At 41.3% G+C, this 24,906-nt stretch overlaps 3 protein-coding genes across 5 annotated transcripts; 1 reads left to right on the top strand and 2 right to left on the bottom strand.

The window, feature by feature from the left end:
• Positions 1–3,701: 3,701 nt before the first annotated feature.
• On the bottom strand, positions 3,702–7,104 carry LOC135583112 (uncharacterized). Of its 2 annotated transcripts, XM_065095642.1 has the most exons (2): positions 4,676–7,103; positions 4,443–4,590 (listed from the first exon to the last, which is right to left on the bottom strand). In XM_065095642.1, exons 1-2 carry the CDS (start codon positions 6,649–6,651, stop codon positions 4,578–4,580), a joined length of 1,989 nt encoding a protein of 662 aa, XP_064951714.1. In that variant the 5' UTR covers positions 6,652–7,103; the 3' UTR covers positions 4,443–4,577. The 2 variants fall into 2 exon arrangements, with proteins under 2 accessions (XP_064951706.1, XP_064951714.1); XM_065095634.1 differs by having other exon boundaries at positions 3,702–7,104.
• A 2,146-nt stretch (positions 7,105–9,250) lies between these two features.
• Positions 9,251–18,857, bottom strand: LOC135605478 (protein gar2-like). Of its 2 annotated transcripts, XM_065095624.1 has the most exons (12): positions 18,128–18,857; positions 15,971–16,356; positions 15,784–15,873; positions 15,436–15,675; positions 14,582–14,800; positions 14,307–14,502; positions 14,166–14,225; positions 13,891–14,075; positions 13,736–13,800; positions 13,604–13,653; positions 10,965–11,020; positions 9,251–9,541 (listed from the first exon to the last, which is right to left on the bottom strand). In XM_065095624.1, exons 1-12 carry the CDS (start codon positions 18,732–18,734, stop codon positions 9,470–9,472), a joined length of 2,226 nt encoding a protein of 741 aa, XP_064951696.1. In that variant the 5' UTR covers positions 18,735–18,857; the 3' UTR covers positions 9,251–9,469. The 2 variants fall into 2 exon arrangements, with proteins under 2 accessions (XP_064951696.1, XP_064951690.1); XM_065095618.1 differs by having other exon boundaries at positions 14,166–14,502.
• Positions 18,858–19,226: 369 nt separating this feature from the next.
• On the top strand, positions 19,227–24,882 carry LOC103975736 (probable protein S-acyltransferase 14). Its single transcript, XM_009390796.3, has 7 exons — positions 19,227–19,518; positions 20,089–20,335; positions 20,446–20,537; positions 22,004–22,127; positions 22,227–22,312; positions 22,392–22,457; positions 24,460–24,882. Exons 1-7 carry the CDS (start codon positions 19,306–19,308, stop codon positions 24,577–24,579), a joined length of 948 nt encoding a protein of 315 aa, XP_009389071.1. The 5' UTR covers positions 19,227–19,305; the 3' UTR covers positions 24,580–24,882.
• The last annotated feature ends 24 nt before the right edge of the window (positions 24,883–24,906 follow it).

Raw genomic sequence — 24,906 nt, 5'->3', positions numbered from 1 at the left:
TTGGGCAGTCCCCAAGTAAAGGTTGGGGTGAGTGACAGGTGACAATAATGATGATTATTAGCACACATAGTTGAATGGAGTTCGAAGTAAATTTCGTCTTCGGAACGAAAACCCACACCTACGAATAAAAGTGAATCATCGCTCCTTTTCGTTTCTCCCTCCATTCATGATCGATCTTGAGAATTGAGTTCCATAATGTTTCTCTTGACTCGTGATATCGACCATTAGAGAGATATATGTACTCTTTCTCAGATGTACCTTTGTGGAATCTGGTTTGACATGTCTCGACCATCCCTTTGTCGCCTCTTATAGGCCTTTTTTATCTTCTCAGACGTCAGGTTATTTTTCTGACTCGCTTGATCCGTGAAGAACTCAATTTCATCGTGATGCTAAAGCAACACGAGTATGGAGAACAAGTGGGCTGTTGTTTTGTAGTTAATACAAGCTGTCTCCCTCCTTATCAAGGCTTGATAAGACTCCAACGCGCGCACGCATCCTCTCGTCGCCGATCCAAATGGTGGGAAGCCGAAGCTGTTTCCGCTATGGTCATCTCTCTGGAGCGCCGCCGCTTCCTCGACGTTCCATAGAACAGGAAGCGCGATGCCAGCGACGAGGGAGGGAGGGCGGCAGTGAGTTCTGCTGCTTCATTATCGGTGCGCGGCGTTTCCTTCTCAGGTCATGTATTGCTGCTCTGTGCTGAGTTCTGCGTGCATGCGTCCATAAGCTCGGGAAGAGCATGAGAGGCGGAACAGGCTGTGATAACCGGTCCAGTTATGATCTATAGGATCTCGACCGGTCTCGATTTGACACGAACCGATTCGAACCTCGAGTCGATCATGATCTTCTCATAATTGGGTCGCTTAATGGGCCGAAGCCCGCGGCCCAACACGCGCAGGGATTTCGGGTCGGGTTTGACCCGCATTGACCAGTCCACCCCCTTCCCCTTTTTATCAAAAGAAACTCTGATAATTTTATATACGTAATATTATATTCATGATTTTTGCTGATAATAAAAATCAGCAAATGTTCACCGGGTTCTCTCGCTCGAGGACTCGAGACACGCGGCGTCTCCTGGTCGAAAGATCCGCCGCCGCGGCGGTGGTTCGGAAAAGATTCGCTGGTGGCCACCCATCGTTGTCAGATATGATACGGTGGAGGGCGGCGTTACGTCAGCAAGTAGGTCCCACTTTGACGGGATTGTTTGACCGGGTCAAAATAAAATGCCGCAATTTTTTTTTTCAGCAAAATTAAAAATAGTTTTTTTTCTGAGCTGGCGATTTTTATACTTAATTCTGTAATATTTAAGTCTACTAATTTGCATTTATCGGAGGAAATATATGCGAAAGATGGATTAAAATTAAATGAGATAGGAAGTTGTAGTTACATTTAAGTACAAACATTTACGAATTTGTGCCCCCTCGATTATTTCTTTTTTTTTTAACTGATAATATTTTCGTAGAATCAAAAGTAAAATGTTGGAAATTATTTGATTATCCATGTAAGAAATCTTTGATGTCAAAATATATTTTTAAATTATTATAATAGAAACATAATAAAAATTAATATAGAAATAAAATAACGTACATCCAACTTTAAGAATTTCTACGATAGTTTCTTCTTAAACTTTAGTACTTTTCGGTTCACAACTCTCATTTTAGATGGTGTAGAAAGTTCTTTTGACTACAAAGATGTTGAGTCCACGGACCAAAATCCTCGTTTATATAGATGTTCTCCCATCAAAAATATTTATTAAGAATTTTAATGATATTAAATATTTAATTTAATAATAAAATAAAAATTTAAAATTATTTTAATTATAATAAATAAAAATTTTATAATAATAAATTATAAAATAGAATGGTTATATTATTATTAAATAAGATAATTAATAAGAACGGTTACAATAAAATCACTCGAGTAAAGCAAGCTAAGGATTCCTTCCAATATACTTGAAAACCGTCACCAGATTCGTCGTCGACGATGGCCCCCCCGCGCAACACCGAATCACCGATCAAATTTGTATTCCGAGGAAGTGAGGAAGGCAAAAGGAAGGGCGAAGGAGGAGGAAGAAGAGGGGAGGGGAGGGGTAGAGGAAGTGGTTGGGATTCTCGTGGAAAGCGGCCACCTTCGTCCTCACTGCTTTTGTTCGACGTCATCGCTCTCCCTCTCTACTCACCAAAAGCGCAAAAAAAGATCGATCCAGTTGGTGAGGCATCAGCATTCCCCGCCACCCCCGCCGACACACCCTCCACCGCCTCGTGTCTCTCGATTCATGCCCGACATCTCGCGTCGACTCGGACATTAATCCTTTTCCGCTTCTCATTTACGCTTACTATCATGGGTAAGTCGAGTCTTTGGCGAAATGGATTTCCGGAATCCTTTGCATCCGATCTTTAGACGCCCAAATGACTTAGCAAACTCGTTTGCACTTTTTTTTGGACATAATATAGTTATTTTTAAAAGAAATATAGTAAAAACATTTATTTAATTTTTAGAATTATTATACCAATGAATTCACAATACCTTTTCTTATATTAAATCGATTGATAAGTCTTTATTGAGATATTTGATTGATTAGTACATCATTATACGAGTAATAAGTCTATTTTTTTTTTTTTATAAATAAAAATAAAAATAATATAGGCATTTTTTTTATTATTTTTAATTCATTCTCGGCATTTTATTGAATGAAGGATGAGGGGACTTCTCCCCTCGTACTAGAGAGAGAGAGAGAGTAGATGGTGGCTGCAGTGCCGCTGCTTTCCAAAACACTGCATCTACTGCCTACTAAATCTTCATCCCCCCAACCCTATACCAAAAGCTTCTACCTTTTCCCATGTTTATAATATCCCATACAACCATCCGACGCAAGAAAAGATTCCCAACGCAGACGTCGTAGATTTAATAGTATTTGATCTCGATCCCGTAGCTGTAGCATCATATAATTAGTCCACACATGCCGGTATTCTGCAACTATAATAATCTTAATTGGTGCTCTCCTTATGGCCACATCACATACATTATCGAGCAGCATCCCTGTGACGTTGATGTCTCATCTTCTGTCCTGGGGAGGAGAAAAGTGAGTCACGATGTGTAGAAGACAAGTCATGGAAGGACTGGCTTTAGCATGGACACGAGGATTCCTTGGGAGGTCTCCCGCTGTACCTCGTGCTCTCCTAGGTTGGGTTTCTGATGCAACACATTCCTAGGTTGAGAACGAGATGCCCAGCTTGTGTGACAGACTGAGATCGAAGAAGATGAAAGAGGGGTGACACTTCCTAAGACGCCTCTGTCTGCTACGGCACCAGAGTGTGTTTAGCTACGGTGATCGATTCAGAATTCAGAGTCTCCTCCGCCTAGAGCTAGATTCAGAGTCTCCTCCTCCTAGAGCTAGAGATGCTCGATTCAGGCTTGTGAAGCTCCACGATGAAAATCAAATTCTTCACGGGATTAGGATAGCGATTGCGATACGATTATTCGGTTCTTGTGATGAGTACAGGTGCCACGCTTCGTTGAAACAAAGCAGAATAGAGTACAGGTGACACGCTTCGTCGAAACAAAGCAGAATTAATTAAGCGTATCGATCACAACAAAACCTTTCTGAATGGATCAAGTGTGTAACGTGCCATAGTGTGAGGTGCAGGAAACACATTATGTCATACTTAAGAAACAGCAAGTGAAGACTTTGATAGAAGTATTCATGATGTAACTCGAAGATCAAATTGCTGAAGATGAGCTGCATGCTAACATCCTAAAAGAACAAGAAGCAAGCATGCATTCACAATCACTTCATTTGCAGGACTAGATCAGTGAATCAAGCAACAAAAAGAGCGATACAAATCGCCTCAAGGCGAACAAAGCCCGACCCCATATACATATATTATTCCTCAAAAAAAGAAGAAGCAATTGTTACATGGTTCTTCTTGTTTCCCACCTCTGCAATGATCCTCTCCTGTAAACAAGAAGACTCCCAGTTTCTTACTGCAGGCTCATTTGTCCCCAAGAATCATAATGCCCATGCAGGAAAAGCTGGAGTTTTAGCATGTCAATTAGGTCTCTCTCATGCCCCACACTCCCCTACCAAACCCGCCTCCCCCCAACCCACCCAAAATCTCAATGGGCAAATTGAAATATTTAGACTTTGAAGGAAAAAATTCCTGAGAATTCCTACTAATCCAATTCTACAAAAGGCACAATTGAAGCAATTAAAGACATGAGATCTCACACCGAAGAGGCTTCGGCAAAAGCTGTATCGTTTAGACCATCATCTTCCCCATTCATCAATGTGGAATCTTTCTCTTCCTCGCTCGAAAAATCTCTTCTTTCTAGCTTTGCATGAGCTGCCACGAACACTAACTTGTGCATTCGGTCGATGCTGGTCCTCGAGCGATCACGTGCACACACCCACCGCAGTATGGATGGATTGTGCTTGAAACCACACGCGGTGGCGTGCAGGAAGATTATCCTCACAGCCACTTTGCCAAGGGATTTGAACTCATTCAGGCATGTTTCCCACACCAGCCTGCTGCTCTGCGGGTTTGCGATCCTCAGCTTCCCTGTCACTGGGTCTTGCTGCTTCACCTGCACGGCCTGCGCGTACAATGGATCCAATCCTTCAGTCCTCCACTTCATCAGCTCCATCAGAGCAATGTGGGCTTCTTCACGAGAAACCAACCTGGTGATCAGCTTGTCCACATCCTTCTCCTGATCAGCCGTCAAACACTTAAAGGGTGGAAGGTACTTCCCGCTCACATCCTTCACCAAGTACAGTGGATCCAATATGAACGCTGCCGACCAAGCTGGGTGGTAGTTCTTCTTAAACCTTTTCTCGACCACCTTCTCCACAGGCCCATCCTTGACACCATACTTAGAGCACCAGTTCTTCACCTTGGACCTCAGCTCCTCCCACATTGGCAGGCATTGCCCGACGAGTGGCCTCTCTGCCTTTATTTCTTGAAGCATATCGTCGAACAGCTTGACGAGGAAGTGGCCTGCCTCCAATTCGTTCCAGAAGCCAGTGTCGTCGATCATGTCGGCGCACTCTCTTGCGGTAGGATCATCATGGCAGGCCAGCTCGTAGGACTCATGGTGGATGACCGACCGCAGAGCCTGAGCAGAGCTCAAGATGTCCTCCATCATCATGAAGAGGGACGAGGCGCTGCAGCCTCCTACCAGTGGGTCATACGAGGGCGGGACTCGGAGGAGGCATGCATGGTCGAGCTCTTGAAGCTGGTACTTGTGGAAAACGCTTCGGACCTGGGAGTGGGTGTTGAAGAAGGTGGCGAGTTTGTGACACTTGGCCGCGACGGTCTGGAAGAGCGGCAGCTCGCGGGCGAAGTCCTTGATGAGGCTGCGGAATCCCTGGAGCTGGCAGGAGAGGTTCACCAGCCACTGGTTCTGGTTCTCCAGGCTTAGGAGGGCCTTGGACTTGAACTTGTCGGCGACGATTCCGACGCACCGCCGGGTGGCGCCTTCGCCGGAGATGTCCGCAATGGTGTGCGACAGCACCACCTCCGCGAACTGGGACGGGGACCGGGCGGGAGTAAGCACGGACCTGTGGAAGACGGTGGTGCCGTTGGGGAGGTTCACGGTTAAACTCACGATTGAGTCGCCACCGGAGGACGAGTCGTGGGGCTTCCAGCCATCGGCCGCTAGCTGGAAGAAGAGTGCGTCGTGTGTGCGGGCATCGGCTTCCGCACGGGCCTCATCGTAGCGAACGTCCAGGCGACGGCCGACGATGTCACGGCGGGAGATGGGCGGGAGGCCGACCTGGCCAAGGAAGGCGCGGAATTTGGGATGCTCTATGGAGGACAAGGAGACGGCGCCGGTTCCGGCCGACTCTTGGAACCAGTCGGAGAGGAGGGAGAGGGCGGAGTCAGCCTGGGCCTTGGAGAGAGTCGGTCCAGGGGAGGCCTTGGGGCTCTTGAGCTTCCTGACCCTGTCCTCCAACATCGCGAGCGGGCCGACGTCCTCCCTCCCCCCGGAAAGGACCAGCTGAGGCTGCGGCGCGGGGAGCGGCAGAGGGGGCGGGGTGGAGAAGACGACTTCGCTGGCACCGGCAGCAGGGGTAGTTGGTGACGAGGAGAAGCGGGAGTGGTCCGCGATCGCGAGGCGAGGGGCGTGGAAGTGGGCGGACGAAGGGTTCGCGCCGACAGAGGTGGAGGAGCGCTTACGGCTGTTCGGGTGGTGGTGGTGGTGGGAAGCGGTAGAGGAGGAGGAGCAAGGGGCGATGGAGGAGATGGGCTTGAGGGCGGCGAGGGTGGCGGCGGAGGAGGAGGAGGGGGAGCCGAAATTGGGGCAGGTGCCGCGCTTGAGGTGCTCGGAGGCGGTGCGGGAGGGGTTGGAGGCGGAGAAGACGGTGTCGCAGAGGACGCAGCGTAGCTTGACGGCCTTGGGGAGGCCCGTGTCGGCGCTCTGCACCATCACAGGCTCCAGGTGCGCCCAGTACCACGCCCCCTTCCCCTTGATCGCCTTGATCCTCACCGTCGTCAGCGCCTCGTACCTCTTGTGCACCGCCTTCGCCGCCACGTCCTCCGCAACCGCCCCCGCCCCTGCCGTCACCGTCGCCGTCGCCGTCACCGCCGCCGCCGCCGAATCATCCATCGTCGCAGTGGACACCGCCGTCGTCGTCAACGCGTTCGCCGTCGCCATCGGACGCCCCCTGAAACCAGCAGCAGTTTCCTCCCTCTTCAATCCCCCCAAAAGCAACACTAGTTTCGAGTGACGCCGCAGCAGCTACTTCGCTTCCACCGCCGAGGCATCAGCGAAGACTTCATCAGAGTCACCGACTCCCTTTGCATTCAACTGGAGCGATCCAAAGGAGACGGCATGGGTCGGAGGGTCGCGTCGAACACCTCGACTGCGCTGATCATGGTGACGAGGAGGAGGAGGACGGGTTTTGGGTTTTGGAGAGCAAGAGAGGGGGAGAGGAGAGCAGCAGCAGCACTCGAGGAGACATGGGAGAAGGGGATTGCTGTTTTGGTGGGTTTCGCTTTCTGCAGCTCGTACTATTTCTTGGCATCTCTCCTTTCTCTTTCTCTCTCTACGTCGTCGTCCTGCGTCTCCTTTTTCTTCGTCTACTACTACGACGCTCGAGCACAAACCCTTTTGTTTGTTGTGTGCGGTGGATGGGTGGGGGTGAGGCGACGGGGGGCCGAAATAATTCTGGCTTTTGGGCGGCTTGTTGTTCCATGTGACTTATTATGGTGGGCCGAAGGAGGCCAGCACATGGTGGGCTCCGCTCTCCCCGGACCCATCCCGACCTTACCATCCACGCCGTCAATTTTCTTTAGAGCATCCGAGTTTTGCTTTGCGCGGCGTGCGATCTCATGATTAAGCATTTCTGTTTCAAAAAACGAAGCATATATATATATATATATATATATATATATATATATATATATTGATTGCATTAAGACGTAAATCCCATCTTACACACACATATATATGTCATGGTTTATTCTTAATTATTATGACATAATGATATCATTATAGAAATATACCCATGTAATGAATGCTTGTGTCGGGAGCTATGGGGGCCTTCTTTTCGGATTCTCGGTCAGGGTTGACCGGTCTTGGAAATAATATTGTTTTAATTGATATTTTTGTCCAATTGTATTGAAATCATAAAAATTACCATGTCATATGTGTATGTATTATATTAAAATCATAACCTTACTTAATCAAAACTTTTGCATGTGTATGCATTTTAATTATTAAGGTGCTCCACCCAACGGCGAGAGAATTGAGTCGGGATTGATGGACAAGGGAACGCCATGAAACGGACGACCAAAAGTCCGCGTTTGTTTGGGCGTGGAGGAACGCGGAGGGCGACGAGAGAGAGAGAGATCGAGGTAGCGCCACAAGGAATCACATCTCCTCCTATGCCAAGATATCGAGATCATCTTCGCAGCTAAAAGCTGTTGCCTGAGAAAGTCGCATCCACTTTTCTCTCTCTCTCTCTCTCACTCTGCGTGTGTGCCGTTCCCCCTTGCAGCAACGAAGCAGCAGCAGCAGCAGCAGGAGGAGGAGGAGGCGGAGGAGGAAAAGACTCGTCAACTTCCTTCACCAAAGCTGTGACCTGACAACCAACCACAAACATGTCGTGATACGGAGAGCAAAGAGACAAGGGGGGGCAATAAAGAAGAAGGAATGCGTGGGAGCTCCCAATCCCCTGAGGAACACAGCCATGGTGACCGGGGACCATCTTCTTCTCCGCCTTGCTACACCAAAGCCGGGTGCATCCTTCAAGGCTAAACAGGGATTCCCAGTACAATTATACGTGAGCAAATGATGGCGCTTTGACAAAAGCCACGGCCACCTCTGCGATAAATCCTGCAAAAGGGAACAAAAAGAGGAGGTCTGCCATCAGAAAAAGCGATGAGGAGGGGGGTGAGCTGAGGAGGAGGGTACACACCTCCAACCTGGCCTCGAGTACACAGATTGGCTGCCTCATTAACCCTTTGAGCACTCCACCATCAGGAATGATGAGGGGCGTATCCTCTGGTCACTGCAGAACCAGCCCCAGGTGGTGGTCGATGCAGTCGCCATTGATTCATACTTGTCCACCTGCAGCCTTTTCTCAACCCATCACTTTTGCTTCTCTCCTTTCCCAACAGCACCACCCGCTGCTGCACCTCTCTCTCTCTCTCTCTGGCACTGAGCTCGACGAATTGGCATCTCCGCAGCGCACAGGCTACGCCAAGAAACGTGTTCTTTTCTTCATTCATCTTCATCACATTCTTGATCTGAAACTACTACTCCAACTTATCTTGCTTTCTTCTCACCTGACTAATTGTACTGATACAAACAAAACAGTTGCCATGAACCTTGTAAACACTTCTCTTTCGATGATGTTATATTATCCACATACGAGATCCACAAATTGATCGCTACATTTCATGTTTTGTTCTAGAGAAAGAAAAAGATTGTTGGATCGGCTGGAACAATTTTATAAGAATAAGAAGAGGTGAAAACGAACCTGCTCCTGAAGCCACACGATCGTCATCCAAGCTTAGCTACGGGCCACTTATCTCCAAAAAATGATTTTGTGTAAAAACTATCAAAGCATCCCATGTTGACAACTTTAAACCCTTTGAACTTGGAAATTTTGTGTCGCAATGTAGAGTAACTATAGCAGCATACTGCAACCAGATTCCATACATAAAACCCAGATATCATGTTCCCTATACAACAACTGTGTTTCATGAAGCCACAAGCATTTTAGTCCCAGCACAAGCACAGATGGCAATAAACAAAAAACTCAATGGCTTGTTTGCACTGGTAAATCTTGAGAGTGACCATTAATCGAGACAAATGGAAGCTTTCAGCCCCTTTAAGATGATACACTATCAAGGTGAAACAAAAAGATCTTATGGAGTAGCTATCACCTTTTAGAAATCTTAATCATTCAGTGTCTGCCAACAGGCCACCTTCAGAACAATCAATGACCAGATGCAGACTATGTGCGTCAGTAATAGCCGCGAGGTGCATGGTTAACGCGACCAGGATACGCTCCGATACTAGGATAAGCATAACCACCCTGCCAGCAGCCAAGATATCAGATAATGTCCTACATAGTTAATCATGATAAAATGTCTACAAGATTGACAACTCAAATTTGGAAATAAATTGGAAAATATCGTAAATTCTCCCACCATAACAATGCCTGCATAAATCAACATTCAGAATTATTCAGTAATAGCATTGTTTTCATGTAATTTTTTCAGGTAGTCATGTTAACCATAGTAAAAATGCTCTAAAAAGTTATTGAAAAACACTTGAATCGATCAACGGATGAAATAATTCTCCAAATAAATCTCTGTAACCAAACTAATTTTCTAGATATATGTATATATTGATAATTCACAGTATATGATATTTTTCCAATTATCTTTTCCTATTTTTCATATTAATGATTCTTTAGTTTTTTAGATTAGTTTCTGATTATAGAGCATGACATGACAGTAGGGAGTAGGGACCCCACCACAGTGAATTTTTCGTAAGTAGGTCACAACATAACATTGAATCAGCAGATGATATGTATAACTTGAATAAAATATAATCATTATATATAATTTATAAGAAGTATGCTAACTATTCATCTGAGTTGCAAAAGTCACAAAACTACTTCAAACACGTATACAAAACATGCAGTAAATCAACACTCAAATTTGCATGCCAAATTTGTAGTTTTGAAACCTCATATAGAATAAAAAACATCTTGCATTAACATAAATGTGTCAATCATACAAAAGCAGATAATATGTTCTGAAGTACCCAGGATGTGTTGGTAGGTATTAGACAAGTGTCATGTCCAAAACAAAAATGACATGGATGTGACATCCAATTCAGCATTTCTGATGGATCAGTAAACTTGACGTACCAATAGCATCCAGCAAAAGAACAAAGGAAAAAAAAACCCAAGAAAAAACAAAGGTAGAACCAGCATAAAAAATGATAAATTATAATAGTAGAAGTCTAAGCATGATGTTGATTGCAGGATCTTCTTCCTTGCCGCTCACTACATCACGATTTATGGCTCAAAGCATTGAAATATCGGCAATGGACCAGTTAAATTCTAATTACTCCCATAAATATCATATCCCTCAACTGATCCCAAATCACTTCACTTGATATAAATGAACCAGGTTTATCTGAATAAAGATATTGATCTGTTTGGTTAATATTCCTCAGACCACTCAACAGCAGGGTATATTATTTAATATCGAGCAGTTCAGTTGGTACAAGGAATAACCATCAGGTTTAGGTTGGTCCACGTACCAGTGGCACCTATGGATGGCACATCTGGTACCATTGGTATATTATTTTATGCCATGAACAACATTATCAAACAATGATTTTTTTATCAAACAGACCTTACCATTATCCATTCTTGTGTGACAATATCATTAAGGTAAAGCTAAATAGTTTTTCATAATGATAAATTAACTAAGACTTAATACCTGGTAACCAGTTGAGCTCGAATACACGGGGAAGGATGTTTGAGTTGCTGATAGTCCTGAAACAGAACAAAAAGGAAAACTTTTAGATGTAAAATGTAAATAAGCAGTAAATATGCTAAAGAGGAAATAAGAACCAAGGACATTTTAGAAGAATAGCCAACATTAAAACACTTGATTAATAGTCAATGAATTTATTAAAAAACGAGAAGTATTAGTTTTATTTGATTTAAAGCATGGATATAGGTTCACTGTATAATTTCACAGCCTTTGTCTCCCCAACTCAAAATGTTCTTCAGCGATTTGTTATGACTTGATAAAGTAATATCTTAATTAGGATTTTCAAAGAACAAAAATTGTCAGTTGCTATAGTCAAAGATAATCCCAGGCTAAATGTGTATCAATTGTTCAGATGCAATCTAAACTTTGAGTGCATCAACTTGGATAGTCCATTATGCAGCTTTTTAGAACATTCTAAGAAGATTAAGTTACTTAACTAACATGTACATAGAAGCATTAACAATTTACAAAATTAATTTTATGCAAAATTAATTTTATGCAAGCCAGTCAGAGGTAACTCTACTTGTGCTCCAAGTGCCTATTCAAGTACCATGAGGTCTACCATGCACACAGAATGTGGGTCTAAAATGCCATAGCAATGTCAGTAAATTTCTAGTGGAAGACATGATATGCAGCAATCTCATTCCATTACTGGCAGAGCCCATATCTTTGTTGATGTACACAGACAATCAAGGCTGTCAGTTTTTAAATTAGCTGCACATCCATCCTTTGACGCTACCATCCAGTAGGGATGATGTTTTTACACACCATATCAGAACAAGCGTCAAAGCCAGGTTTCAAAAGTTACCTAAATCTCTAAGACATTTCCTTGTCATCAATCTTCGAATCCAAGAAAAAGATCAGTATCCTAAGAATTAGAATTGTAAATGCAACAGTTCAAAGTTCAAACAACAGAAAAAAATTCAAGCGTACATGATGTTCCCCAAGTAATTATAATTCCAGTTAGAAACTATATAAACTTGCCCATGGTCTGAAAAATTGCCCAATCCATATCTGGTTTAGGATTACCATGTTCTGATGCTGCAGCAGAAAAGAAATTGAAATCCTTGATCCTAGGTCCCATCCGACTTTATTTAAGCCAACATAGAAGAAAGAGAAATGGAGGAGAACAAAAAGGAGAAATATGTTGCTTGTTGGCAGAATGAGGAAAAAGAAGAGGAGAAAGAAAAAGGAGAGTAGGAGACTGAAGACTTGCAGTTGTAGCTAGGTTGCACCTTTGCAACCTGGGTAAGCAGGGTTTCCAACCATAATTGGAAACAGCCCCAAACTATTTAACTGACTGGAAGAGAATCCTTCCAACCAGTTCATTTAGCTTGAAATCTGTAGTCTTCCAACAAGAAGATTGCAACCATTCAATGGCACCAATCTTTTCAAGCATGAATGGTTCAACAAAAGATTAACAATTAGAGATGTTCACCAGCTGAAAATAATCCAAACTGAGGAATAAACAAAGAAGAGCATTAAATAATAAATAGAAGATACTGCACATAACACAAAATTACAAAAAATTATAGAATTAAGACAAATAAAGAAAAATTGTCATTAATATCATTATATAACAATGTTGTACAAAAATATCAAAATGATTGAAAACTATTCATAACATCAAAATAGTAACTAGAAAATGTATATGGTTAGCTTTCAACTATAATTAATAATTAATAATGACAACAATGTTGATTTAAAATTATAAAAAAAATTCAATATTTTGAATTTAAATATTATAATTAATAAAAATGGTAAATTTTCATAAAACGTAAATATCTAACACATAATTTTCAAATATTATATTAAAACAATAATATAATAAAAAACTATATAATCGTTAAACTTTTAAGTGTTTATTGGAATACAGAGTTATCAATATTGTTTCACCATTATTTTAATAGATATCACACCAACAATAGATAAAAACTCGCTATAAGAACATTATTAGAAGGATCAAACGTGGAGTATAGAAAATATTAATGTACCAATTTGACTTTACAAGCAGACAAATTGTTTTTGAACCTTGGTCACTTAGGTTAAGGAACAATTTTAGTTGAAGTGGCATCAACACTAGTCCTCTTAGAAAAGAACATAAATCATGTAAATGTAATTTACAAAATTTCATGATAAAGACTACTATCTCAGTGCACATTCTTGGGCAAATATCAAGTACTAAAACTTCATATAAATATGTATAAATAGGACAACAATCACATTAAGATGGGAAAGAGAATTGAAACACAAGCAGTGTTGTTAATCTCATCTACTCAGTTGATCAAGTACAATACCAACAACAAGCCATAGTATCCAAACTAATTTTGGGATCGGCTACATGCATATTTTCCTATCATAAGCATGCAAACATACATAGAGAGAAAAAACTACAAATTAAAATCAAAAGCTGCATTAGCATAACACTAAGAAAAAGCAATGCTGCATGCCCAGCTGGTGATGGAAAACCAATAAATGAGTTAGGGGAGAACACTCTTTTGATTCAGAAGCACATCCATATTTGAAGCATTAAAAGAGCTAGCCATAAATTATATGTACAACACATTCTTGTAAGTAATTACCTCCGGTGAATTCAGAACCTCTATTTGGTTGGACATCATAAGGAGCAACTCTGAAACACAAAATAAATAAGACACATTGAGGAACAACATATTTTGGAAGGTTTACAAGACATACGGATACCAAGAAGAAACCTTTGCTCATATCCATAAGGGTATTGGCGATGTTGTGAAGCAGGAAGATATCCAGCATGAGGCTCCTGAAAATTAACACAAGCTACACATTAAAGACATCTTTGAAATTGAAACTCAGAAGTGACCAGATGGAGGAATATGACAGAAGTGCTTACTAGATCAGGATGGTGAATTTTAGATCCAGAAGCTCCAGCATAAGCATAACCCTGGTAGTTAGTTGCTGGCAGTGCATATCTTGGGGTATGACTAACAGTCTGCAATACGTAACTGTCTCTCGGATTTTCTGAATAAGCATCCATTTGGTGATCAAAGACAGTGGAAGGTCTACCACGCGAATTACCTATATGTTCAGAAAAATAAATATAGGATTAGTATCAAAAATAGAAAATCATGAAATGTACAAATTACTATATATTATGCTTTCACATACCATAGTAATAATCTCTGCGTGCTTTTTTTGATAATCGTTCATTAATGACAATTCCCCTGTCTCCACCACGTTTTTGTGCTTTGTCAGATTTTTCTGATTTATGGTACTTCTTACGCATATCACATTTACCTCGAGACTTACTACTTGATTCATCTTTTTTCAGTTTGCTTTTGGCATTTCCCTGGACAAAAACCTCTTTTGATTTGGCTCTTTTCTTCTTTTTGGACTGGGCAACTTGTTTTGTAACTTCTCCATCCTTGTTAATTTTGAATCCACCTCGAGCACCTCGCTTGGCAAGCCGTCCTTTGCTAGGAGGCCTTGCAAGGTTTACTTTAATCTGAACTTGGAACATAATTAGGGAACTTAATTTACAGTTTACTGATACAAACATTAGACAATTCAGATGTATGCAATACCTTGACCTCTCCTTCCCCATTCTGGGCACTATTTACCCCCTCCATGCAAGCTACAGCACTCTCTCGAGATGTAAATTCAACAAAAGCAAAATTTTTCTTTTTAGTTGTGGATTTCTTAAATAGTTGTACTTTCTCTACTTCACCATAATGTTGGCAAATTTCTTTGATTTTCTTACCATCCCAAAAATCGGGAATACTCTCAATATAAACAGTTTTGACCTGCAGACAGGCATCCATTATTAGTTGAGCAAAAAAGTGCCAATCTAAACTGGTAAACAGACTACAAGTTAATCCACTTCTTAAGTAAGCAAATTAAGAGAAGACAGTAGAGAGCAACTGAAAAAAATGCTGCACATGGCAAAAGATCCATCACTAAGAAATATTGAATAAACAGGACAGTATAAGAGAAAGATGACAAAAAATGAAAAGCAACAGAGAGAAGCAATATGGAAATTCAAAGTGAAAATCTAATTTAATACAGAACTAACAGAAATAATGAATGAAAGTGACGACAATATGTAGGTTTAGACCCCGTCATAATCAGATCCCCTCATCATTTGAACTGATTTTTCCCAGCCTAAAGAAGTCTAAAAAGATGTTAGCTGACAAGTTTCAAGATTGTCATGTTGGGAAAGATGTGCCAAACTAACTTGATGACTTTGAGTTGGGTGGGATTAAGGATAGGATTCTGTTAGATATTGACCAAGTAATAAGCTACAAAAAATACATGGTCAAGCTTTGTCCAACTAGCAACGAATGAGATTGAATTAGACAAGATTCATACAGCGAAAAGAAAGATAAGGAGACTTAAAAAAAGGAATAAAGAAAATGAGGTAACAAGAAGTATATTAAACCTGTAATGTTACTTCTTCACTTGGATGCATTGAGTTTTCTGCAAAAGAAACTTTAGCACTTCTATCACGACCAAATAAAGCATCTGGTTTCCTTAAGCGTTGAAATGCTGCCATCGCATCTGAATGCGAGTTAAACTCTAGAAAAGCAAAACCTTTGGTTTTGCCTTCATTTTTAGGATCATCTGGCAAGATTATGTCCTCAAGTTGTTCAATTCCATACCCTTTAAGTGTCTCGATCACCTATAACCATCCAAATGCTAGTTAGAACATTAGAATGGCCAAGAAAGCTTGTGGGCATATGCAGAAAAAATGGCGATGAGGTAAACATTAGAATGAGTAATCGCATACTTGTTCTTTTGTCCAAGTCTTGCATATATTTCCAAGGTAAAGGGTGTCATTATCCTGACTAGCAGATATTCCTACTTGTTTGCCTCTCACCTGGACAAAGTAAAATATAAAACAAAGTTACACAATTTGTTTGACTTCTTTAAAAAAAGAATAAAACTAAGGAGGCATTAAAGGTCTAAAGCAAAACCTCTGTCCCATCCTTTAGCTCAGTAAGAGCCTTCTTTGCATGATCGATATTAGCATAATGAATGAAAGCATATCCCTTACTCTTCTGTGTTACTGGATTTCTAACTATCCTTACAGATTTAATCTCCCCAAACACACCAAAGACTTCAATTAGATCTTTCTCAACAGCACTTTTATCCAACCCTCCAACGAATACTCCAAATTTCTTGTGCTTTTTTCTCACTTCCATTTGGGCTTGCATATACAGAGCAGCAGCATCTTCATCATTCTCTTCATTATCTGCATTATCATCAGTTCTATTTCCATCACCATCATTTGATTCCTCTACACCTTCATCATCATTTCCATCGCTGACTTCAGCTTCATTCTTGACTTCTTGTTCTGTACCTGATAAAATGAATTTAATTGTATTTTAAGTAACATCTAGACCTACAGCATCAGAAAACAGACAAGATTTTTTTTGTACATTTTTTAGCTGGATCAGTTTTGAAGAGGAACACAAATCTGTATAAGGGAAGAACATGCTAATCCAACATCGGTCCACGTAAACAATATTTTTTCAAGAAAATGTTCACATAAAACCTCATAATATTTCTCTTAAATATCTATTTATTAATACAAATCAAGAGATCACAGGATAATTCAAATAGTAAATTTATTCTACAAAGTTTGTCACTTCCATGACTGTATGACACACAACACTGACGTTACTTAATCTCTCTTACACTACATATTTCTGTTAAATTATTTGCATACAAGAGAAAGAGAAGAATTCATCCAAAACAGCTATAGAAATGTAATGTTGAAAATGTCAAATGATAGCTGCACATTCCTCTTAGTGACTCCACAATGAATCAGACCGCAAAATCCATTCCCATTGATAATTTATAATTAAAGTGGAAGCACATTCTGTCCAATCAAATTGATCACTCCCAATAGGCATCATTCTGCACATTCTGTACTCAGTGATTCCTTTTCCACTATCCTTTACTAAAACCAAAGAATGAAGACCCAGAGATATGGAGCATATCCACTTCCACTTCCTCATTCCAACTAAATTAACCATCAAAAGTGCCTAACTTTACAACTCTACCAATGTCCGACAATAATGACCTAGACAGATTCTGTGAAAAAAAAAAGTCCATTGGTTCTCTCCATCAACTAGGCCAAGAGTCTGGTTAGAAGGAAGCCATCATCAAGCTAAATCTATTACTTCAAATGCAAAACACCACCAACCAATGACACACCTCATTTCGAATGTCCAACCATATCCATCTCATGACTGGTATTTTGTTTGTGCTTCTCTGGAGACATCTTTGATGTTAACTTTTGAGTTTTTAAATAATCCAAACAATTAGAAGGCTGATATCATTGATTCACATAAGATTAATGGGTTCTGTCACTGCTTTTTTAGGTTTTTCTATATCCCTAAGAATTTGTCTATTACTTTTCATGGTTATGATCCTCTCAATGATACTTTAACTTACTAATTAAGCATAACCAGGCCTAACTGGTAAAAGTCAGGATTCGTCATCATCCTCCCATCAGTGTTGGGACTAACCTTTTACGAAAACTATTGAACCGAGGCCCAAGCTAAAGGTTCGTAGAACAAAAGAGCAACCTAATGGTCAGAAACAGTTCATGCTGCAATGGTAGACTGGGCAAATGGATACAGTTTGTGTTGAAACTGTGGATGCGGCAAAAATGGTTGATCATAAGGGTGAAAAAGTGGTGGGTGATTTTAGAGATGAAATAAAAAAAATGCCTTTAATGGAAGCAAGACAGAATAACTAGTAGGTATGTGAAGCACAGCAGTATTCAGTGTCAGTGGATATTTTCTCATCAATTAGGAAAGTGGGATCTGATAATCCTTCCAATTATGTGATTTTATTTTCTCTCAAAGCTACAGGCCAGCACACTGAGAAATTATAGAATTTTACAAGAGAGACAAGATAATTCCTAAGCAATATTGAGTTCTTCTACATGCCACCAAAATGCAAGATAACATATTTCCCCTTTCTGTGTGAGAAGCAAATCGATGCTGAAACATATTTGCCTAGTTCATTCAAATTTATGATCGAAAATTACGTACACATTTTCATACTATGAAGAGTCAGATGCCAATGGTTCAGTCAGAACGAAGCTGCATAATACATACCTTCATCAACATCAGTCTCATTCGCAGAATCATCTGCATCCTTTGGAGCTTCCACGCTTTCTGAAGGAAGAACAGTTGAATCACCACCTTTCTCCGAAGCTGTCTCACCGCCACCATTAACTTCAGCGGCAAATTCTTCTCCAATCTTCTCGACGATCGCTGCTCCCTCAGCCTTCTCCTCAGATTTCATTTCCTGCATCGCCATAGCCTCATCCTCAACTTCCCGCATCGCGATAGCATCTCCAATAGACACTTCCTGAGTCGTAATAGCCTCTCCAATCTTCTCGACGATCACAGCTCCTTCAACCTTCTCCTCAGATTCCGTTTCCCGCATTGCCATAGCCTCAACCTCTGCTTCCTCAGTCTTAACCTCTACGAGCACTTCTCCCCTGCTCTCCAATGCTAGAGTATTCCCCTCCTCCGGCGCCTCCACCGCATGCGGGGCGGCGAGAACCTCCTCTTCCGCCGGCTCCTCCTTCACAGCGGCCACCTCGGAGGGCGACTCTTCGACGGCAGGGGGAAGGGTTGTCGCCGACTGCGGCGAGGGTTTCTTCGCCCTCGACGGCATCTTCCTAGCGGCGCTTTTCCTCGCCGACCGCGGAGGCATCTTCCCCACGCTTTACTGCGATCGTGAGGGGCAGAGGCGGAGCGTAGTGGCTAGGGTTCGAAGGACGAAGAGGGAGAGAGAGACGATAGGGATGAAGACGAAGGGAAGGGCTTGCGATCGAAAGAGCGGACGAAGGCTCGAGGGTTACCCCTAGATCGCCCCATTCGGATGCGGATCAAGAAACGCGAACCGGGTTCACCCTTTGCTTGGATCCGCCACGTTGCTCGCCCAATTACTAAATTCATTGTAAATTTATATTAATTAATGATTAATGAAATGAACATAAAAATTGATTGTTTAGCTATTTAATCAAAATGATTAAACTATTTGACTTTTGGATCAAATTGGTCGAACCCGATCCAATCAGGTCCGGTTTGGGTCGAGATCAGTTGGGGATGAAGCGATCCCTCTTCTCGTTTTCCTGTGAATTATAAGATTTGACCGAGGCAAGCGTACGAAATGGATATCATGGTTGATGGTCGCGGTAAAACCCGAGAAGTGGAAGGAAAAAGAGGAGAGAAAGGGATCTTTTTGACCCGTTCCCTTTTTTTAGAGGGGCGGACGGGGGGCGATGAGATCGGGGGCGGTGGTCATGGCGTGGAACGTGTTCAGGTTCTGCACCGCGCTGCGGGGCCTCGGCTCCCTTATGATCCTCATCGTCCTCGGCATCGTTGGTGTCAGCTACTACGCCGTCGTCGTCGCCATTTACGGCCCCGCCCTTCTCACCGCCGGCTGGCTCGATTCGCTCCTGGCCGTCGGTGTCTTGGTCCCCTTCCATCTCCTGGTACTCGATTCACCTCCCCGATCCGCCTTTCCCGCTTCGATTTGCGGTCTTCAGCTGTGTAAATCGTCGCTAATCCCTCCTTATCTGTGCCTGGTTCTCTCCGATGTTTGAAAATTTAGATTTTTCAGTTGCTCCTGCTCTTAAATTTTGTTGATCTTGATGTTCCAGCGTTATCTATGCAGTCGTCCTTTTATGTTAAGCAAGATTGTGTTTGACATCATTTGATACTTCAACTTCCGATTTGGCGATCAAGAAAAGATTTGTTAGTCTTCCGGGAAAGTCAATCAACCATCCATGATAAGAAAATAAAGTGTTTGGTACAGATTTTAAACTTAGGCCTTCAAATTATTGTACTCCAATTCAAGAAAGTGAGCTGATTTTATAGATGGTACATTAGATTTTAAATCCAATTATTGCAAACTTAGGCCTTCAAATCATTGTACTGGATTTTCTTCCTAATTATGAGAAAAAAAAGTTACTGATGCAGAATGGAGGTTGAAGGGGAAACAAAATGAGTTTGTATGCTTATATTGTATTATATCTACCTAATTAATGTATTTGGTTACACAGCTAGGATTGCTTCTATGGGCCTATTTCTCTGTTGTCATCACGGACCCTGGCAGTGTTCCACCACATTGGAAGCCTGTCATTGATGAGGAGGAAGGAGAAACTGCTCCACTAGCCAACTCGGAGTTCACTAGTCATATTCTGAATTTGCAACAACCAGGACCCGTTGCGGACACAGGTAGCCCAAGGATAAGATACTGCAGGAAGTGCAACCAGTTGAAGCCACCTCGTTGCCATCATTGTTCTGTTTGTAAGTCCATGCATCTTAAATTATATATAGTTGAAAGATTATGTTAAAATTTGTCCATGATACACTCTCTTCTATTGGCCTCTTTTGTTTGATCTGTAATCCTTATTTAGGTGGGAGATGTGTACTAAAGATGGATCACCACTGTGTGTGGGTTGTAAATTGCGTGGGAGCTTTAAATTATAAGTTCTTTCTTCTTTTTCTGGTAAGTAGCTTAGTTCCAATTTCCTACAGCATTATGGTGATATGCTTCTGTCATTACTGCTGGTAGACTGGCAATTTTCCGAAAGGCTGCCTCTTCTGATGCTCTTGGATTATTATTTTTTTATTCTATTCTATCAAGTTGCAATGTCCACATGCAAATTAAATAGTTCAGTTACTGCCTATATATTTATGGAAGAAGCTAACCTGCATATATTTGCTCCATAACTGGTTTTTCAGAATTGCCTGTCATTGCAATAGGATATTATTATATTTCTTTGAATTTGATTTTTGAGTTTATTTTGAGCATACAAAAAATAGTTATCTTGATGACCTTGATCAATTTGTTAACTTGCTTTTAGTTCTTTGTTACTTTTTTCCATTTGAGTAGCAAAGAGGAATCACAACAGCTTCTTGTTTGATCCAGAATTACAACAGCAGATTACAAGCAATAAAGAGAAATTAGTTGCAGCAAGATCAACCATGTGCTATTCCGATTCAGTTATCATTGGTTGATCCTGTGAACTATGATGGTTGGGATCTAACATAATGCAGTCTGGTTAAATATAATCGATCCATAAAATGATTGATTTTTTTTTCTTGACCAAAACTAATTTACATAGAACATGATTAATTGCTCTGACCTCAACTTGCAAACCATGACCAATTCTTCATATAGGCTATTTAAAAAAGCAATGTCCAATTCAGGTGGTCTTAATAGAAATAAGGGGAAAACTTTTATGCAGTATAAATAATTAGTATTCATTTGGGTTGAAATGGTTGGTTCATGAAGGTAAATAAAGTTTCCTTTTCGTCATGCCAAAGTAAGTAAAAAAGGAGAAATCCATTTCCTTTCTTTCCTTAATTTTATAATTCAAGGTGCTAGATGACTATTTAGATTGATTCCAAATGGAGAAACCAATCAAGACAGTATTTGTAGAATCCTTGTTTGTAGGATGCTAAAATCTTAAAAGATCCCAATCTCAAGGGTGGAAACATATGTGCAGTTTCTCTCATTTTCTTTTTCCGAGTTATGCAGCCTACCCCAATAAGCATAGACTTATTTAGGGTTCCCTTTTGAGTGTTTGGGCCTTTCCCCATAGAAAGTGGTAACAGGAATAGGTTAGAATTGTGGCTGGGGCTTCACCTTTGTGAAGCAGGTTCTCAAGATGTCTCAGTTTAGTATATTGTGAATCATAAAACTGTATTTAACTGTTCAGGCAGAACCTGATGTCATATACCTTGATACTTGGCATTATTGGTTCTATCATTGAATACTTGTGACATTTTAATTAACTATTCGATGATATTTGTCAAATTTAACTATCTTCATTTTGATTATATTGTACAAATGCAAGTAATTTATTAAAAGTTTTAATTTAAATTTTCAGCTGTACCGTTGTTTTGTCTGTTTTGTTGCATTTTAGCCATTGATCCTTGATACCGATCTTTTCTTTCTTATGGGTGCAGTTTTACACATTTCTTGAGACGACTCTTGTTACTGTTTCACTATTTCCCCATTTTATTGCTTTCTTTAAAGATGTGGAGATCCCTGGAACACCAGGAACACTTGCAGCTACGTTTATTACATTTGGTATGTATTCTTTCCTTTTTACTTAAACAGTAGCTTATGTTTTCAGACAACTTTGTTTTCTCTACTTTTGGGTATTTGACAGTTATTCTTATTTTCTAGTGTTGAATCTGGCTTTTGCATTAAGTGTTCTTGGGTTTCTTGTCATGCACATATCTTTAGTGATGAAGAATACTACAACCATTGAGGTTAGTTTTCTTTTGTTTTGCTATAATATTGTCTCACCTGATATGAATAAATATGAAGGCAAACATTTCCAATAATTAGGCATATGAGAAGAAAACAACTCCAAAATGGAAGTACGATCTCGGTCGAAAGAAGAACTTTGAACAGGTTAGTTCATCTTTTCAATGCCTCACCAGGTCTACTATAATGCTTGAGCAATCTATTCTTTGTGTCATTCCATTATTGGTCGACTTTGTTGACTAAGTTCAGATAGATCAGAGGGGTTTTGAAATTAGAATCGTTGAGTCTTTGGCCTTTGTTAGCAATTATGCATGGAAGTATTGATGACGGTTGATTGGCTGGTAGATTCTGGTCTTATGCCTACCTAATTGAAATCAACTGGTAGTTTATAAGCTCCCCCTAGAGTATAGAGGGGTTTTCCATTCGAGGACTATGGTCGAACTAAGGGAGAGTAGATTGGAAGATGATGGTCTAAGAAGCACGGACAAAGACATGGGACTCGTACACGACAGGGACATGACGAAATGCCATTTTTAAAAAATTAAGACATGGACACGAAGAGAACATGTGTATTTTTAACATATATATACATATATATTATTCCATTAACATTAGTCTTATGGTCAATTAAATTTTATAAACTAAATAAATACAATTAATATGATATTCTCTTTTTGTGTTATGAAGCTTTGTAAAATAATTAAATTCATAAAAATACATTGCTTTAAAAGCAATAAGAGATTTATCTAAAAAGAAACACTGAAATAGAAGGCAGAAGCTAACGAGATACAGAAATGAAGTAAGTTGGTTTCTGACTTCGTTCCATTGATCAATTCCAAAATGAAGTAATAGAAAGCAGAAGCTAACCGGTGTCGGAATTGATACTGAAGTGGTAGGGGCCCTTCAAGCTTCTCCTCCCCTCCTCGGCGTGTCACCCTCCACTTGACCTCCCCTTCAACGAGGGCGATTGGATTCCCATGAGGAGATTGGATTTGACACAACGAGATAGGATTCCCACAATGTTGGTTTAAGGATGGGACGGTGGCTTCATCAGTGAGGTCACTGAGGGCGCGTGATGGGTCAAGGTTGGCTCGGCTGCTTGGGGCAAATGTACACCCAACGTTGGTGGTGCAGCTAATCAGTGTTAGAAGCCAAAAGCGAGCAAGGGTGGTGGCTTCGTCAGTGAGGTCGCCAAGGGCGCATGACAAGTCTTGGACGCAGGTGGGCTCGGGGAAGATGTATAGCCAACGTCGTCGACGCAACTAATCAGTGTCGTAAGCGTAAGGGAGGGGGGGCCCTTCGAATGCCGACGTGTCGCTCTCCGCTCGGCCTTCCCTTCAACAAGGGCGATCGGATTATTGCGACAAGATTAATTCCCGTGATGTAGGTTTGGGGGTGGGATGTTGGCTTCTCTAGTGAGGTCACCAAGGGTGCATGGGTTGTGGGCTCCGAGCTTAGGGCCACACAAGATTTCATATAAGATTTTCATGTTCGCAACGATTCTAGTAAGAAATCCTCTAAGAATTATGAGATTTCACGCCTTAAGTAAGCAGATGGCCCTCACGTGAGGGCCACGTGAGCTCCATGCAACGAAGCTTGTGGGAGCATGCGGGAGCAGTGCCATGTCCAAAAAAAGAAAACAAAAAATAAATAAAAAAGACGAGTAGACACATGTCTAACACGTGTCCGTGACATATTAGTGTCCGACATGGGTACGCCCACGAAATGCATGTGTTCGTGCTTCATAGATGATGGTACAACCACTAGACAAGATGCCTTGCCAGTAGAGTTGCAACCATGTGTATATCTCAGGAGTAATCTTTAGGCAAACAAGTACTGACTTGATGGGCAAACAAGTACTGACTTGAAAAAGATTACGAGGTGAGGTTTGTACTCATGCCAGAGCAAGAACCATCAACCTGAATTAAAATACTGAATGATCCATTCAAACCTATCTATCTCAGCTTGTGAACTCGACTGCTTGATAGGTAGGGAAAATTGGATCCAAACAAAAATTTGGTCAGACCCATGGTTGAGTAAATTTGGCATGTTTGTAAATCCATGGGTTCATCATCTCTTGATCATATTATTTGTTCAGTATACTTGTTGTGAAAAATGTAATAGTATGGTTAATTTGTTTGTGGAACAGGTGTTTGGAACGGATAAGAAATACTGGTTCATCCCTGCATATTCCGAGGAAGATTTGAGAAGAATGCCAGCCCTGCAAGGACTCAAGTATCCCACAAAGCCGAATCTGGATGTACAGTAGCTCTAAAAGGTTGATGTGGAAATGGAAATCTCCTCTTCCTCTTCTGCAACAGACGTAGGCCCGAGAAATAGCTTTGTACATGCAGACCACTGATCTTTCGCGGCTGTTCAGCAAGCACATCTCCTATCACAATCTCTTCCAAAATTTAACATCAAATGTGTAAGCAAGATAGTTGAGAAATAAAAAAAAAAAAAAAACAATGTGTTACTCCAAATTTGTCAAAGTTTGATGGCATTCCGACAAGATGTTCACGGTATATATACTTTGTTCATACAGCTGTTGTAAAGAGCAGGGTTTATACTATGCTCGGTGTGTGTATAGTGTTGT

This window comes from Musa acuminata, chromosome BXJ1-2 (assembly GCF_036884655.1).
Source record: "Musa acuminata AAA Group cultivar baxijiao chromosome BXJ1-2, Cavendish_Baxijiao_AAA, whole genome shotgun sequence".
NCBI classification, from domain to species: Eukaryota; Viridiplantae; Streptophyta; class Magnoliopsida; order Zingiberales; family Musaceae; genus Musa; species Musa acuminata.
This window is presented reverse-complemented; position numbering and strand designations above follow the sequence as displayed.